The 13,882-nt window shown below is 46.6% G+C and overlaps 1 protein-coding gene across 1 annotated transcript in view; it reads left to right on the top strand.

Annotated features, from left to right (window-relative positions):
• Positions 1–13,882, top strand: part of SNX5 (sorting nexin 5) — a 118,678-nt gene that overhangs the window by 78,770 nt on the left and 26,026 nt on the right. The window contains exon 8 of the mRNA XM_082252305.1: positions 10,143–10,218. Coding sequence (XP_082108431.1) covers positions 10,143–10,218 — 76 coding nt within the window. The remainder of the gene's footprint in view (positions 1–10,142; positions 10,219–13,882) is intronic.

A 13,882-nucleotide genomic window follows, 5' to 3' on the forward strand; every position in this document is an offset into this window, starting at 1 on the left:
TCCGAAGTAGAAATCAAAAAAGGAGTGTTTTATTCCACATCAAATAAACATCAAAAGTTCAAACTGTGAGATATAGGACAATAGGTAGACGCGTTTCACGACTAAAGATGTCACTTACTCATTACCAAGCTTGGTAATGAGTAAGCGACCTCTTTAGTCGTGAAACGCGTCTACCTATTGTCCTATGTCTCACAGTTTGAACTTTTGATGTTTATTTGATGTGGAATAAAACACTCCTTTTTTTATTTCTACTTAGGAGTGCGGTCTCTTCTTCCTTTACCAGCCTGGTTTCCTCCAGACATAGCGCTTGCCATTTAGGCCAAAGAGTTCAATCTTTGTTTCATCAGACCAGAAAATTTTGTTTCTCATGGTTCCTTCAGGTGCCTTTTGGCAAGCTCCATGGGGGCTGTCAAGTAGCTTTTACTGAGGATGGCTCCGTCTGGCCACTCTACCATACAGGCCTGATTGGTGGAGTGCTGCGGAGATGGTTGTTCTCCTGGAAGGTTCTCCTCTCTCCACAGAGAAACACTGGAGCTCTGCCAGACTGGCCATTGGGTTCATGGTCCCCTGCCTAACTAAAGCCCTTCTCCCCGATTGCTCAGTTTGGCTGAGCGGCACACTCTAGGAAGAGTCCTCGAGGTAAACTTCCATTTATGGATGATGGAGGCCTCTGTGATCAATGGGACCTTCAATGCTGCAGAGCTTTTTCTGGACCATTCCCCAGATCTGTGTCTCCATACAATCCTGTCTCGGAGGTCTAAAGACAATTTCTTGGACGTCATGGCTTAGTTTGTGCTCTGACAGGCACTGTTAACTGTGGGGCCTTTTATAGACAGCTGTATGCCTTTCCTAATCCTGTCCAATTAACTGAATTTACCACAGGTGACCCCAATCAAATTGTAGAAACCTCAAGGATGATCATTGGAAACAGGATGCAACTGAGCTCAATTTTGAGTGCCATGGCAAAGGCTGTGAATACTTTTTTTTTTTTTTTTTGCGCTTTTTATTTTTAAGAAACTTGCCAAGATTTCAAACAAACATCTTTCACATTGTCATTATGGAGTATTGTTTGTGGAATTTTGAGGGAAATTAATTTAATCCTTTTCGGAATAAAGCTGTAATAGAACAAAATGTGGAAAAACGGAAGCGCTGTGAATACTTTCGAAATGCACCGTACATCATTAAAAGTGGGGTTTTTTTTTTGTTTTTCAAGAAAAATAGCTTTTATTTAAGAAAAAAAGGTGCATACAAAGTACAAACGGTATTGATTGCAACTCAATCGAGAGACAAAGAACAAGGCAAAAATTTCCGTCAAATGATGGTACAGTGAATGCAAAATTACCACAGAGCATAAAACAATACTTCCTAGTCCAAGACACCTCATCAGTACTACAGCAAGGAGCTAAGTGGTAAACCCGAGAACAGGAGTAGGTCAAAAGCCAGGGTACAAAGAAGGAAGAGAAAATGGGAGAAAAGACTACAGGGGGAGAGGGGGCAGGAAAGGGAGGGGGGGGGGGGGGAAGAGGAAAGGAAAGAGAGGGGGGGAGCTTCACCAAGGACAGTAACCTGCCATCATACAGTCACATACAGTTATACTTCAAAGAACCTCTGCATAACCAATTGCGGGGGGGCCAAGGCCGGATCATCCAGCCAAGGCTGCCAGATTGAATAAAACTTTTTCAGCGCTTTCCTATGTTGATAAGTCAACTTTTCTTGAATTAAGGTACTATTAACCTGGGCAATCCATTGTGCCACCGAAGGGACCCTGGAGGAAATCCAGTGTCTGGCTATCAGTTTGCGTGCAATATAGAGAAGCCTTAGAACTGCCACATGAGCGCTGGGAGTCAGGGTCTCCACCTCCACAGCCCCCAACAGACAAATCAGCGGGTCACGAAGCAGCTGAAAGGCATACACTCTGGATATCGTGGCTATTATTGTAGACCAGTATCTAAAAAGTTTTGGGCATCGCCACAGCATGTGTATCAACGTTCCTTGGTCATGGCCACATTTTGGACACAGAGGGGAGGGTCTACAACCCCAACGGTGAAGTTGAACTGGCGTTCTATATGCCCTGTGAAAAAGCATAAGGTGGGAAACCTTGTGAGAGGCTGAGACCGAAACCATAGGGATGGAGGAGAGGCAGAGCTCCCACCGCTCACCATCAATTGGGCCCAGGTCCTCCTCCCAAGCCGCCCGGGCGGGAAGAGTGGCCGGATCCTGGAGCGAACTCAGCAGGGCAACATATACATCAGAGATCTTACCCTTCCTATCGCTAGCCTGAAATACCTCCGTCAGAAGTCTATTGGGTGTAAGCCGCAAAGGTACCAGCCGGGCCTGAGCAGCAATGGCATGTCTAAGTTGAAGAAATCTATAGAAGTATTGACGGGGCACCCCAAATTCCTCCTGTAAATCCTGAAAGGATTTCAAAACGTCACCTCGAAACAGTTGGGTCATATAACAAACCCCCGCTCCCTTCCACGCCTCCGCCCCCTCCAGGGGCAGAAGTTCTCTGTAATTCCGATTATCCCAGATGGGGGTCTCAGGTAGGAAGCCCCCAACCTGGAGCATCGTCTTGACACTGCGCCACACCAATCGAAGCAGAGCCACCGTAGGCAGTCCCGCCGGAAGGTGCGAAAATCCAGCCTCCAGGTGGACCAGAACAGGAGCAGGGGACCCCTCCGGAGTCAACATAGCCCCAATGGGATCAAGCGGGTCCGGTTCCCCCCAGCCCCCCATGTGCTGAACCTGGGAGGCTAGGAAATACACCCAGGGGTTCGGCACCGCCAACCTGCCTCCATCCTTTGCCATCTGGAGAGTGGACAGGCGGATTCTGGCCACCTTCCTGCACCAGATCAACTCCCGAAATTGAGATTCTATCCTGTGGAACCACCGCTTGGGGATCCACACAGGGGTATTGTGAAAAACATATAGAAGTTGGGGCGCCCAAACCATTTTGATAAGATTAATGCGGCCAGCAACAGAGAGCGGCAGTTTACACCAGCTAGTGCATTTAGTACGAAGCTTCCGCAGCAGAGGCACTAGATTCAGAGTCAAATAATCTGATGGTATCGGATTCACCACTATGCCCAGATATTTGAACCTATCCACTACGCGCACAGAGGATGCACACGGAGGAAGCGAGGCGGGCAGGGGGTCTAAGGGCATCAGCACGGATTTGTCCCAATTAATGGAGAATCCCAAAAGCGAGCCAAAGTAATCGATAAGGGCCATAACCGAGCGCAGGGAACCCTGAGTATCGCCTAAGTAGAGAAGGGTGTCATCAGCATATAGGGAGATTACATCCGCACGCGACGCCCGCCGAAATCCCACAATCTCCGGGGATGCACGTACCTGCGCAGCAAGAGGTTCCAGTGCTATTGCGAAAAGCAGCGGAGACAGCGGGCACCCTTGGCCTTGGGTGCCCCGGTAGAGACTAAAAGGTACTGACAATTCCCCATTAAACCGCAATCTAGCCGTGGGGCCCGAATATAATAATTGTACCCATTTAAGGAAAGATTCTCCCACCCCAAAGCGACGTAACACCACCCATAAGTACGGCCACTCCACGCTATCGAATGCCTTAGCGGCATCAAGTGAGAAAATTGCTCTATTTCCTGGATTATCGACTGGCAACTGGAGATTTAGAAAAAGACGACGAAGATTCAAAGCTGTCGATCGTGCCGGAATAAATCCCGATTGGTCTCGGTGTATCACCTTATGGATAAGCAACGAGAGCCGGAACGCCAAGACCTTAGCCAAGATCTTGACGTCGGACGTGAGAAGCGAGATAGGTCGGTAGGAGTCAGGCGAGGTCGGATCCTTGTCCGGCTTCAGGATGAGCACCACAACGGCCTCTGTCATAGACGTCGGCAACCTACCTTCCCGGAGGGCAGAGTTATACACCAGGAGTAATTTAGGCACTAGCTGCTCAGCATATCTACTGTATACCTCCGACGGGATCCCATCGGCGCCCGGAGATTTACCTTTGGGAACAGTACCCAAAGCTGTGTATATCTCGCCCTCCGTCAATGGAGCCCACAAGGAGGCTGCGTCCGCTGCTGAAAATGACAGAAGGGCACAGCTATCCAGAAAAGTTTCTATTTCCTGTGAGCCTGCCGTGACCTTAGAGGAATAGAGGTTTCTGTAAAACTCGCTCAGTACTCTCCCAATATCAGTGTTAGCATGCCACTGCCGTCCCTGAGGATCAGTGAGCACAGGGATGAAGGTGGTAGGCTGCTGAGCTCTAACCATCATCGCTAACATGTGGCCAGTAGTTTCACCCTCTTCAAAGTACCGCTGCTGTAAGAAGAACCTTTTTATTTTCCGCTCTCTGGAACGAAACCGTGCCCGCAAGGGATTGGGCTGCCAACCAGGACCTTTGAGAGGCCTCGGTGGGATCAGCTATATAGGCAGCCTCCACTCTCACCTCAACCGCCTCTTCCCAGGCTTTAGTCCTAGTTTTAATCCCATTAATGACTTCAATAAAATATCCCCTCATATATGCTTTGGCAGCATCCCACACAATTCTAATGTCAGTTGAATGGAGGTTTTGGCTAAAGAAGGAGGTCAGTAAGGCCGGAAAGGGGTCAGGACTGGGGAAGAGCGTCAACCAAAAAGAGTTTAGCTTCCACAATGGTCTACCCCGACTCTCAGGAAGAGAGAGCCGGGCCCACAGTGGTGAGTGGTCAGAGACCAACCTCGGCCCATAGCCAGCCGAGGACACCAAAGGGAGGAGACGACTGTTCCCCAGACCCATATCAATCCGCGAAAGGCCCACATGAGCAGCCGAGAAACATGAAAACTGTCTCTCTGTTGGATTAGACATCCTCCAGACGTCCGCCAGTCCGAGTTCCCCCACCAGCCGGGCAAACTGGGTAGGCCCCCCAGGCGGTGAGGGACCCCCGGAGCGTGGAGCAAATCTATCAAGAGCAACATCAAGAACAGTGTTAAAATCACCAAGGAGCAAAATCGGTACATCTGGAAATTTTAGCACCAACCTGATCACTCTAGCCGAATAGGGCGGCAGGACATAGACCGCGGCAATCACACAGGTCAGACTCGCCACCCGACTCAGCAGAATAACAAAGCGGCCCTCCGGGTCCAGGATGGACTGTAGACAAGTAAATTGCAAACCCTTCCTAACAAATATGCGAACACCTCTAGAGTAGGTAGAAAAAACAGAGTGGTATTGAAGACTAAACATGCTGGGTGCCAAGTTGAACCTGTCCGCAGGTCCAGCATGAGTCTCCTGCAGGCACACAATATCGGCTTGTAGCCTTTTAACATTCCTAAGAACAGCCGTACGTTTAACAGGGTTGTGAAGGCCCCTGACATTCCAGGAGAGTATACAGAATGTATCAGCCATAGGGGATCAGAGGCAAGAAGGCGATAGGAGTGAGGGCAGCGGGGGGTGCCCGCCACAGTCCAAACGTCCAGCCAACAGTAGGGTGAGCACACAGCATCAGAGGAGGAATCAGAGTCCACAGGGAGGATGCAGCACAAAAAAAAAAAGAGAAGTTCCAATAAATTCCAGGTCCAGCTCGGAGCAAAGGGAAATAGAGCTGAGGTTGCAACGTAGATGGGCAGGTGTCCTTGTCCGGTAAGTCTGGTGAAGACTAGAGTAAGGAGCAAGCATAGGGATCCAAGGGGGGAAACACAGTAACCATGGGGTAAGGCAAGAGAAACAGACCTGGGGGCGTCCAACATGGACAAATAGGGGGAGTCCAGTGAGGGATCACAGCTGACAATGCAATCTCCTCTAGAACCTCGAACATTCCCAAAAACATTAGAGAACAGAACCGTAGTCATGGGATAGGCGCATCCGCCTGTTCAGGAGAGTGAAGAAAACCTGTCGCTCACTCAGACCATCCGGCAACAGTCCCCCACCGGCACATATGGGGAGGGGGGCGATAGGCAGCACCGTGCATAAAGACTCACAATCATGGAGCCCCCCGCCTAGGAGAGGGGGGGGCCGCCCTTAATGCCCTGCCGTTTGCATCCAGCCATTGGGCCGCAGCCGCTGGTTTATCAAAGAACAGAACTTCGCCGCCCGCCACCACCCTGAGCCTAGAAGGGTACAACATGGCATATTGTAGATTGAGATCTCTGAGCCTTCTCTTGACATCCTGGAACTTTGCCCGTTGTTTCTGCACCTCCGCAGAATAATCCGGGAACAGGGAGATTTTTGCGTTGTCCATGGCCAGTTTCATGGTCCTGGCCTTTGACAGGATAGTGTCTCTGTCCTTGTAGTTAAGTAGTTTGAAAATGAAGGTGCGCGGCGGGGCCCCAGGCGGGAGCGGACGCATAGGAACCCTGTGAGCCCTCTCCACGGAAAACATCGGGGTAAAAGCATCCTGTCCAAAGGTGGAAAGGAGCCAGTCCTCAATGAAGGTGACCGGATTCTTCCCTTCTGCCCGCTCCGGAATACCTATTGCCCGCACATTACTCCGCCGCATTCTGTTCTCCAGGTCGTCTAGCCTGGCAGCCTGCTGAGCAGATAATACAGCCGTTTGTTTCACTTCTCTTTGCAGGGGAGTAATTTCATCCTCCAGGGAGCTGACTCGACCCTCCACCGCAGAAGTCCTCTCCCTCAGCTTTTGCATATCGTGGCGCACAAAAGAGAGTTCCGCCTTCACCCCCTTCAGCTCAGCCGTCAGTGCAGTAATAGAAGAGCTGCAAGTATTCACCGCCGCCATGATATCCCGGAGCGTGGGTTCAGGATCAGGGGAGGAAGAGGATGGCAAACGGGCCGGGTCTGAGCAGGCCTGATCCCACTCCTGCAGCTGGTCCGAGATATCACCCAGGGGTACTGTGTCATCCGCCTCCGTGGGTGAAGCAGGGGAGACTCCTGGTAATGCAGCAGGGGTGGAGGAGCGATCCCTGGAAGCCAGTCTATTAAAGAGCTTCTGGGCGGCTTCCAGGTAGGTATCCTTATGCTGCGCTCTCTGACCAGCGGCGCCATCTTTGGTCTGGCCGGCCGCGGGGCCCTTCCCCCTCCTTATTCCGCTTCTGCATGCCTGATGGACAGCGGAGCAACTCACCGGAGACACACCGCCGGTCTGCGAAGGCACCGGTACCGTTCGGGGAGGAAGCCGCCGAAGATCAGAGCGAGGGCAGGAAAAGATAGCAGGATTCTCGGCGGAGCTAGCGAGGCACACGTCCGCTCACATGCAAGGTCCGGCCACGCCCCCCCTTTATTTTTGTTTTTAATGTAATCAATGTAAGTATCTGAATTTGAATTGATATCCATCTTAGTCCCTGTACAAATCAGATTGGGAGGGGAAGAAGCAGCACAAACAGCCATACAGTTTATTTTTTTAACACGCTGCTTGGAGGGAGAGCAGAGTGACAAAGATGAGCTCATCACTGTGCTGCTTCTCCTTCAATGCCTTGCACAAGCTGGCGGTACCCCAATGACAGCTTGGGCTCAGAGAAAAAGGGTTGAATAAGGCTGGACATTGTTTAACCTGGTAGACTGAGGACATCTAGTGGCAAAAATAAGTAATGATGGGAACAGCTCCATGTTGAAGGTGATTGTTACACCGCAAAAGCATTTATTCCATCTAATGCATGTATATACAGTAAATGTCCTGACAGCAGGTAATTCATATCAGGATCATGTTTGCAACTATCATCCTGGTACAGTTTTTTTCAGCTGGCGATTTGCTGTTATGTAAAAATGATCCGGGCGGCTGTAAAGTTTTTACAGCGCTGAGAAGGACCCCCTCCCAACCTAACCTGTGGCTTCCTGCAGAGTAGACTGGGAAACATTCTTTCCCATCTCCTCTGTGAGGAATGAAGCGAAAAGGATTTAATCACTTCTTGTTTTGGAGCTGTCATTCACACAGCTGTAAACCTCTAAATGAGAGCAATACTCCCTTGGGAGCTGCTGGTTACAGGTTACCCTTAGCTACGACCTGACAGTTGAACATTTTTAAACTGCTTTGGCTCAGTCAGGAAACAGTCTAGGAGTTTTGGTTTTCGTAGTTTTATTGATGACTTGGATAGGAGAAGGGAATGAGTGGGACATTCCAACTTCTATAAACTTTGCACAATTTTCTGGGATGACTAAATAAATATTGCTGATTGCGGCAAGGCCGCTGCTTCACCTTGGCACTAACAATGAAGAAGTAATTAATGAACCACTTTAGATAAGCTGTACTGTACTGCAGAACACTCTTCAGGGCCCTTCCTGGCACCCCCTTTGTTTTTTTTTTTGTTTTTCCAGGGCTTTCTAAATGGCACCCCCTTTACTGTATCACTCTGTGTGAGTTAGCTCCTTGATCCCCTGACTTCACTGGAGTGGTCCCCCTTCCTGGGCCGACCCCCTAGGCAAATCTCTTGGTACTCACGGACACTGTTTTTCCCGAGAGACTCTGCCAGCAACTCCACTGTCAGCTCCACTGGATCTTCTGCAGCTCAGCTCCACACCTGGTTCACTAGGCCAACTGCCTAAGACCTCCTTCCTCATACACAGCAGGAGGAGAGACAGCCGTCTGCTTCCCACCAAAGACGCCCTGTCGCATGTCCCCTCCATATTTATGGTCAATCCCAGGATGCATTGCAGGGATGCCCTCCCACTGGGACTGCCGTAAACCCTGGTGTGTCACTGGCTAGGTTTCCTCCACTGTCCAACAATCTCCCTCATTGGATACAACGGGGACACTCCCTCAGACCCAGTGAATCACACCTGGATACATGCAACAGGCAACCTAACAGATCAGGCTCCCCTGATAAGCAGAAGGAGCAAATAGATGCGTTTTCCTAGCATCTACCTAGGAGGGTGCTACACTTTTATATTTTCCAAAAAAAATTGAACATTGTATTTGTTTGCAATGAACTTCATAAACAGCTGCGCAAATATCGTGACCTACAAAAATTGCAACAGCCACCATTTTATTCTCCAGGGCCTTTTGCTTTCAGAAAATCAATATTTGGGAGTTCTAAGTAATTTTCTAGCAAAAAAAGTGCCCAATTTCAGAATTGCCCCAGACATCTATTGGTAAATAGGTAATTTTTAATTTATTTTTTTTCTTGCATTTTATAATTTGAGTTCTGCTTTAAAGTGGCTTCTGACACTAAAACTGGCCATTCATGGTTCAGGTTTTTTTTTTTTTTTTCCATCCTGAATTTAAAACTGCAGATTCCCAATCCACACACAACTGAGGTAGATGGGTAATCCTCCCAGCCGTGATATTGTATTCTGACAGCGGGGGGAGACTTAATACTGGCCAATAGTATCTGGTAAAACATGGCAATCTTTCATGTTGACACTGACCCTTTCCTATTTAGCAGAACATTTCCTTATGCCTCATACACACGATCAGATAATCGTACGAAAAGAATCGATTTCAAATTGATCGCACGATAATCTGATTGTTAGTACACAGCTTTCGACAGCCGTTGGCGACATTTCGTCAACAAAATCCAAAGGTACAAACACGTAAACTTGTACCATAGCCTAGCGAACGACAATTGTTTAATCAGTACAGTATGCATTCCTTAAAAACCGATAGACAAAGACCGCGCATGATCAGAAACATAAAAATAACCCGGAAAAAGCCTGGCTGCCATTGTTTTTGTTTTGTACCATCTGATACGGAGTTACGCAACCAGGAAGCTTTTCCAGAATCGTATGAAAAAAATCATACATTTTAGTACGCATTGAATTCAAAACTAGTATCGTGCAACAAAATGCGAACAATAAATCATCCGATTATCTGATCGGGTGTACGAGGCATAGGTCGAAGTTTAATCCCATTTAACAAATGACTGTCTGCTAGGTTGAAAAAAATTTATTCTGTTAACTGCACATCATATTGTAGGAAAAAAGCATGTGAGATAGAGATGTCTCTGCTCTTGGTGCAGCGTTATACTGTAGGGGAGTATACTGTTGGGCAGTGGGTTCATTCATATTTTTAAGATGCTGACAAAATATCTATAAACATGTTTTTTTTTATGTCCAGTAGCACGATAAAGCTTTCAATGTTTCTAGTTTTTCCTAAGACATATTAAAGAAATAATAAAGAAGTGAGATTGCTTTATTGCTGCACTGGGAGTTGCTCATTCCTTGCAGTTATTGTCTTCCAGTAGTGTCATGACCCTCTATGCCTTTCTATTATTGCTTCCTGCTTTCTTTACAGATGTTGCTGATGATCACATCCATGTTTCGGCTGCCCTGGTCTCTGTAGCTGAGTCGGAGAGCACGCCACTTAGAAAGTAAGTGTAACTGTCAGCTGTGGGCGGAAAAGAATGTGGAGTAGGAAGTAATTTTAATGACTTCCCCTTTGTTGGATAAACACATTCCATTCAGCAGAGGCCCATAACGCTCACAATGGTCTCATCTAGTGCACCCAATGTTCAAAGTTCTCTGGTGAGCAAAAGAATGTCTGTCATCTAGAATGTACCACAGGGGGGCAGTGTTGTTTTTTGGTTTGGCGTTTTACATTTGGCCTATCCTTGCCATAAGAATGCTGCGTGGTAATATGAACAATGTGTCTAGTTATTTTCTGTGTGATTGAGGCTGTTTTTATAGTGAAATCAAATGCAGTATACAATATAGAAATGGCTGTGGAAGGAAATGGGAGCATTTGCTTACGTTCTGTGAGTTCAAAACAGGCTGGATAGCTTGCAGTCTTTCAACTGTTAAAAATCAGCCTGATTCAGTGCAAAGGGACAGCTAGGTACCATTGTGGATGAGAAAAGTACCACATTTTGGGTGTTGGGGTGAAATGTTAAAGTGGAACTTTAACCATAACAAATTTTTTTATATATATATATATATATATATATATATATATATATATATATATATATATATATATATATATATATATATATAAAATGAAATATATACTCCAAAAGGTGTATATTCTTCGCGCCTATGGATGACCTACTTAGAAGGGGTAGTTAATTGTGAAGGAATAAATTAAAGGGAGGGTAGCAGCTGCTATAGAATAGGTGTAGGATGAAAAAAAGTAATTGGGATTATTATAGCGCTTGCTGTTGGGGACCGGGGTGCACAATCATCTAAATAAATTTATGTGAAGTCAATATACATATAAAAATATATAAAAACGTTGATTAGTGACTAAAAAAACATAAACTGGATACACTGCAATATTTTGTGATACACTATTATCCAGTTTGTTTTTTTAGTCACTAATCAATGGTTTTATATATGTATATTGACTTCACATAATTTATTTAGATTGTGCACCCCGGTCCACAACAGCAAGCGCTATAATAATCCCAATTACTTTGGTTTTTTTTTTCATATATATATATATATATAACGTTTTTTTTTTTTTTTTTTTTTTTTTTTTTTGTGGGACTGCAACATTGCAGCACACAGATCGGACCCCTAACTGACATTTTTGACACTTTTGGGGGTACCAGTGACATTACTATAGTATTCAGTGCTAATAACATGCACTGTTACTGTAATAATGCCATTGGCAGGGAAGGGGTTAATACTATTGGTGATCAAGGGGTTAAATGTAAGCCTAGGGGAGTGATTCTAACTGTGGAGAGAGGAGGGGGTTGGGCTTGTGAGATGATCAGAGACATGCGATCCTATATAGCAGGATCACATGGTCTCTGTGATCATTGCAGGAAGAAGGACGGATGGCTGTGTTTACATCAGCCTTCTGTCCTTCTCTGTCAGTGGGGGGAGATCACCGGTCTCAGGCGGCAATAGGAGCTGGCTGACGAGCGGGGGCGGGAGCGCTCGCCCCTTAGCCTCCTGAGAAAAAGCGGCGTAGAGCTACGTCACTTTGCCCAGGAGCGGCTGCCTGCCGCAGTAAATCTGCGGCGGGCAGTCGTCGAATGGTTAATAATTATGCTACCAAAATGAGTGTATGCTGTAAATTGCCTCCAGCGTCGCTCCTGTTTCTTCTTGCTGGAGATTGACATTTTACTGAAGCCCAGATCCCCAGCAGTAAATCCTAGAGTGGAACTAAACCCATCCATTTATCGGTTTCAAAAAAAGGTTACATTCCTGGAATTCTAACTCGCATTTGCTTGTCCTCCAACCAACTATCGAACCATCAAATGGCTGGTGTCATGACTGATCCCATGTGCAGCACCATGACAGTTGCAGATCAAACAGAAGCAGCTTCCTGGGCTGTAAAGGATAGCTGGGTTTAATTCTACTTTGACTGTCAGCAGAACAGTCTCTTCAACGCAGCAGTGCCTAAAAATGGAGAGCAACTGAGCATATGCAGAGCAGGGTGAGACGGTATGATGTTGGATTTTACACCATATAGGCACTTGTTTTAATGTTTTACATAGCTAAACCTGCAAAATGGGCCAGTCTGAAGGGATCTAGCAGGACTTCTTTTTCTGACTAAGTCCTGGTTCACACTGGTACAATGCGGGGAAACCCTGCGAATCAGTGCCGGTTCCCGCATTGCACCAGAATCGCACAGTGATTCACACTGAGATCTACAAATCGCTGGGGGTGTCAATGTAAAGGTAATGACTCTCCCAGATTGGTTTGCAGTGCGAACTGTGAAATGGTGCAGGAATCAGATCGCATGATGTGAACACCCATGCGACCCGATTCCTGTGCGACCCCAAAAAATGGTCCTGCACCATTTTGGTGTGAATGTGATGCTATTTCAGCCATACACTTTGTATACTGAAATCGCACAGACCTCACATGTGATCTGCACAGCAATGTAGTGCGACTCACATGCGATGTCTGGCATCGCACTAGTGTGAACCAGCACTAAAGTTCCACTTTAAAGCGTAACTCCTTGCTGAAAATAAAAAACATTCTCCTCTGGGTGATCTATGTATATTACAAGGATTTTAACAAATTTTGTTGCAGATTCCTACCTTTTTGTTCTGAAGAAATCATTGTGTGTGTGTGTCCCATGTACAAAGTGTATTTAACCGGTTCCCGAGTCAGTGCGGGTTGCACGCCTGCAGCTAGGGGGTGAGCGCGTTCCGCCGCCGGCGTGCTCCCGCCCCCACTAGGCACGGGGCAGGCGGCTCTGATTGACACCCGTGAATATTCCCCGCTGAGAGGACGGTCAGCTGTCGTAAACCCAGCTGACCGTTCTTCTCTCTGAATGATCTCAGAGCTCCTGTTATCCTTCTATATGGGATCACAGGTCTCTATGGTCATTTTACAAGCCCCCCCACCGTTACAATTACTCCCCTTGGCTCACATTTAACCCCTTGATCACCCACGGTGTTAACCCCTTCCCTGCCAGTGTCATTATTACAGTAGGTGTGCATATTTTTTAGCACTGATTACTGTAGTATTTTCACTGATTTCTCTCTCCCCCCCCCCCCCCCCCCCAAAGTGTCAAAAATGTCAGTGGTTCGATCTGTCCAATGTCGCAGTCCCGCAAAAAATCGCAGATCGCCACCATTACTAGTAAAGAAAAACCAAAACCATAAAAATTACATAAATCTTTCCCGTATTTAGTAGACGCAATAACTTTTGCGCAAACCAATCAAAGTACGCTTATTGCGATTTTTACCAAAAATATGTAGCTGAAAACAAAATGGCCTAAAATGTTAAAAAATTTAGATTTTTAAATATTTATTTTTTTGAGAATGTTATATAACAGAAAGTGAAAAATATTGTTTATAGCAGAAAAAATAAAAATTGCAGAGATGATCAAAAACCACCAAAAGAAATCTCTATTTGTGGGGGAAAAAAGGACATCAATTTTATTTGGGTACAGCGTCGCACGACCGCGCAATTGTCCATTAAAATAACGCAGTGCCGAATTGAAAAATATGGCCTGGTCATTAAGGGGGAAAAAATCCCCCGTTCCAGAAGTGGTTAATGGGAGTGGTTTCATAATTATCAACCAGCTGCTGTACTTGCAAAGCTCTGAGGAAAACTGGAGGGTCTGCATTCCTT

Source organism: Pelophylax lessonae (genome assembly GCF_965119305.1).
Source record: "Pelophylax lessonae genome assembly, chromosome: 3".
Taxonomy (NCBI): Eukaryota; Metazoa; Chordata; class Amphibia; order Anura; family Ranidae; genus Pelophylax; species Pelophylax lessonae.